The 4,033-nt window shown below is 42.9% G+C and overlaps 1 protein-coding gene across 1 annotated transcript; it reads left to right on the plus strand.

Moving 5' to 3' along the window:
• Window positions 1–352: 352 nt before the first annotated feature.
• LOC143026188 (zinc finger BED domain-containing protein 4-like) lies at window positions 353–1,804 on the plus strand. Its single transcript, XM_076186203.1, has one exon. The coding sequence runs from the start codon at window positions 354–356 to the stop codon at window positions 1,689–1,691; it is 1,338 nt and encodes a 445-aa protein (XP_076042318.1). The 5' UTR covers window position 353; the 3' UTR covers window positions 1,692–1,804.
• The last annotated feature ends 2,229 nt before the right edge of the window (window positions 1,805–4,033 follow it).

Consider the following 4,033-nt stretch of genomic DNA (forward strand, 5'->3'; position numbering starts at 1 on the left):
TTACTTAGAATTCTAAGAAGTTACTTTCTTGCACCATGGCAGCCAAGCGAAGCAGAACTGCTCCAATATGGGCCTACATGGAGCAAACTGAGGATGATTTAGTCATCTGTTTGACGTGTAAAGACACGTTCAAATACTCTGGAAGTACAACTTCCAATCTAATTAAACACCTCCGCACTAAACATCCTATTGAATATGCGGAGCTGAGGGAAGAAAGTGATGCTGGAAAGACTGTCAGCACATCCAAACAGCCTAGGTTGACAGTACAACCCACTCTGGCTGACACTATTGCCAAGACACCATACAAAAGTGACTCAAATAAAAAGAAGGAATTTGACGATTTAGTAGTCCGTATGATAGCGGAAGATTTGCAACCAGTGTCAGTCGTTGAAGACAAAGGTTTTAGGCGCCTTCTTCATGGCCTTAATCCTCGATACCAACTTCCTAGTCGTAGAGAGATAAGCAGAACCTTGTTGCCTAACCTGTACAAACACGAAGTTGAGAAAATGCGTAAAGAACTGGACCAAGCAAAGCACATCTCTCTGACCACTGACATCTGGACATCAAGGCAAACTAAAGGCTTCATTACAGTGACAGCCCATTTCATTTCCCAAGATTGGACCCTTCATTCTGCCGTCCTGGAAACTGTGTGCATGACAAAGGCTCACACATCTGAAAATATTGCAGAGGAGTTAACACTCGTCTCCAACAAATGGAACATAAAGGAGAAAATATGTTCCATTGTAACAGACAATGCTGCTAACATCAAAGCAGCAGTAAATGAAATGAATATACGCCAAGTACCATGCTTTGCACATACACTGAATCTAGTCGTGCAAGATGCAATCAGGAATACTGCTGACGTACGGAAAGTGAAAGAAAAAGTAAAGCGAGTGGTGACTTTCTTCCATCACAGCGTGAAAGCTTCAGACAAGCTTATTCAACTGCAGCAGCAGCACAACCACCCTGTCAAGAAACTGCTTCAAGACGTTGATACCAGGTGGAATTCAACATATTATATGATGGAAAGATACTTGGAACAGAGTGAACTTGTTACCACCACTCTGTGCTTGCTTGGCAGGAACGACTTGTGTCTCAGCGCAGACGAGAACATGCTCCTTCAGAGCGCTGTGCACGTCTTGGAACCCTTTGAAGAAGCTACCAAAGAAATGTCAACAGAAAAGGTAACTTCTCTCTCTAAGATTATTCCCATGGTGAGAGGTATACATGACTATATGATTTCATGTGAAGACCATGATCACCCGACCGACACCACATCACTTGCTAAAGAATTACAAGTGCAAACGGAAAGGAGATTCTCCATAATTGAAGGAAAATTCCTCATGGCAGCATCCACCTTTTTAGATCCTAGGTTCAAAAAGGTGCCATTTGCTAACTCATCAAACGTAAAAAAAGTGGAAGACAGTTTGATAGGTTTGATGCGCACCGAGGAGACTCCTACTGCCAGCACGTCGACCAGGCAAAACAAACCAGCCACAAGCATGCCACAGCAAAGAAAAAAATCTCTGTGGAATAGGTTTGACAGCAAAATAAAAAAAAATGTCAAATGGCCCGACTCAACCAGCCACAGGACCGCACATTGTAATGAGGAGGTACGTCGAGAAGCCTCACATAGGGAGAGACGGCAATCCACTTGCATGGTGGAGGGAACACGCTACGTGCTTCCCTAAGCTGCAAGAATTGGCTAAGAAATTTCTGTGCACGCCTGCATCATCTGTTCCTACAGAACGACTGTTTTCCAAGGCAGGAGAACTGATCTCGCACAGACGAAGCAGCCTTAAGGAAAAGAACATCAATATGATTCTTTTCCTTAATAAGAATCTGTAAATATGATGTGTTCTAACAAGGTTTCTTCCCGTACAGGTGCCCCTGTTATTGTTGCATCTCGTTTTTTCCATACACTGAAGGAATACTTTTTGTGATATTATGTGATATTACTTTCCATCTATGAAGCAGAAATAATTACATTAGCTATTAGTAACATTTCTTCCCCTGACATGTGATCCTATTTATTTCTTTTACTCGAGTCTCTACATTGAAGGAATTACTGTTTGTGATATTGTGTGATATTATTTTAAATGTGAGACAAATAATTACTGTTAAGGAAATACCGTTTGTGGATATTACTGCCTGTGATATGAAAAAAATATATACTTTACTTTATTTGTTATTAATTTGACACAAAAAATACTATTTCCAAGGAACAATTTCCTGTACTATTTTTCCTGAAACAAAAAAAAGCATACATTGCTGGTATACATGTATGCTGTATATTATATAGCTGTCAGTGAACAAATAAAACCAAAGGTCCTCAAAAAGTGTTTCAATTATACCACAAGGTTCACCCTAAATATGTTTTGTAACGTGCACCGTGTACAATCTTTTTTCGGTAGAGTATCACTGAACCGTAATATAACTAATGCAAACTTTTTTGTACAGCAGTAAATATGTAACAAATATAAATCTGTGTGCATAACTGACGTATTATAGTGGACAAAATACTTCAGCAGTCAGAGATAATTCAGCAGTCAGATAGAGATTCCTTGGTGTTCCTCTTGAGTGGGATTCGCCTAGTTGGTGTGGACTCGAGTAGATGTAGCTGTGGCGATTACCAATGCCAGGCGAATACCGCGCAACTGGGATCCGATAGAGGATGTCAGTCGGATCCCGCTCCCAAACGAATCCGTGGACTCGCGCTGCCAGTTCTCCGTGCTGAAGGAAGTACTCGGATCCGGATCCGAATCCCGCGGATCCGCCTGGCCAAGTACTCGGATCCGCGAATACTTAAGAACTCGGATCCTGCCCAGCCCTATTATCCAGGGGTAAGGATACTTTTTGTACCTTCGTGAATTCAAGGAAGGGTTGACGGAGAAGGTTTGTGGAGTGTGTTGAAATATATGGAATGAGGGGTGGTCTGCTTAGGGTGGCCAAATATTTAATATTAATGGCAGGATATCTGTAAGGGTCGGGAATGAAGAATGAATAGTTTGAGATGAATGTGGAGATGTGGCAGGGGTGTATGATATCGCCATGGTTATTCAATGTGTACATGAATAGGATAGTAAAGTAGGTGAACGCTAGAGTGTTTGGAGATAGTTGTTGAGTACACGAAGACATGAGAGAAGTGAGCCAGCTGCAATGAGTGGATGACACTCCGTTCGTGGTTGATTCTGAGCAGTGGGAAGTGAGAAACCCCTGGTAAAGAAAAGCCCTGTCAGTTGCGGCAAGCCGCTGAATTTTTTAGGCCGATGTCGAATCACCTCCCCGTCTAGCCAGGGAAGTCGGGAACCAACGCGACATAGCCTGCAGCGGGTACCGAGAATCGAACTCACGACTACCTGCTCATGAGTTCGACATGGTATTCACTGGGCTTCCGCGCTGCTCATTACATGAAAATTTAGGCAGAAGTAAAGTGATGGGACGTACAAGTAACGATGATAGTGGATGGTTGAATGTGATTATGAGGGGCCGGAGGGATGACAAAGTGGAGAGTTTTATGTGCCTAAGGTTGTATGTGGAGGTGAATGGAGGACTGGATGTGGAGGTAAATCATGGAGTAAACGAAGCGAACATTTGCCTCTGTGGAATGAAAAATGTTATGATGAATAAGTATCTTGGAATTAATTCTTAGAGAGGGCTCTTTATCAAGGAGATGATGAGATGTGAAAGGGTCCTTAAACAAGCTTTTTCTGTATATGATGTGTGCGTGTGTGTGTTTGTGTGTGTGTGTGTGTGTGTGTGTGTGTGTGTGTGTGTGTGTGTGTGTGTGTGTACCCTTTGATACGGCAAACCCCTTTAATGGGGGAAATGTCCTTTGGTGCATTCCCTATTCCTCCCCCTCCTCCTCCTCCTCCTCCTCCTCTTCCTTAACTTTCTCCTCCTTTTGATCCTCACCCTCTACCTCCTCATCTTTTTCCTATTTATTTCTTCCTCATTCCTTAATTCCAATTTAATCACCTCCAGCTCCCGCCTCCCCCCTCCTCCTCCTCTTCCTCCTCCTCACCTTTCTTCT

This window comes from Oratosquilla oratoria, chromosome 6 (genome assembly GCF_046742065.1).
Source record: "Oratosquilla oratoria isolate Oo_2021 chromosome 6, ASM4674206v1, whole genome shotgun sequence".
Taxonomy (NCBI): Eukaryota; Metazoa; Arthropoda; class Malacostraca; order Stomatopoda; family Squillidae; genus Oratosquilla; species Oratosquilla oratoria.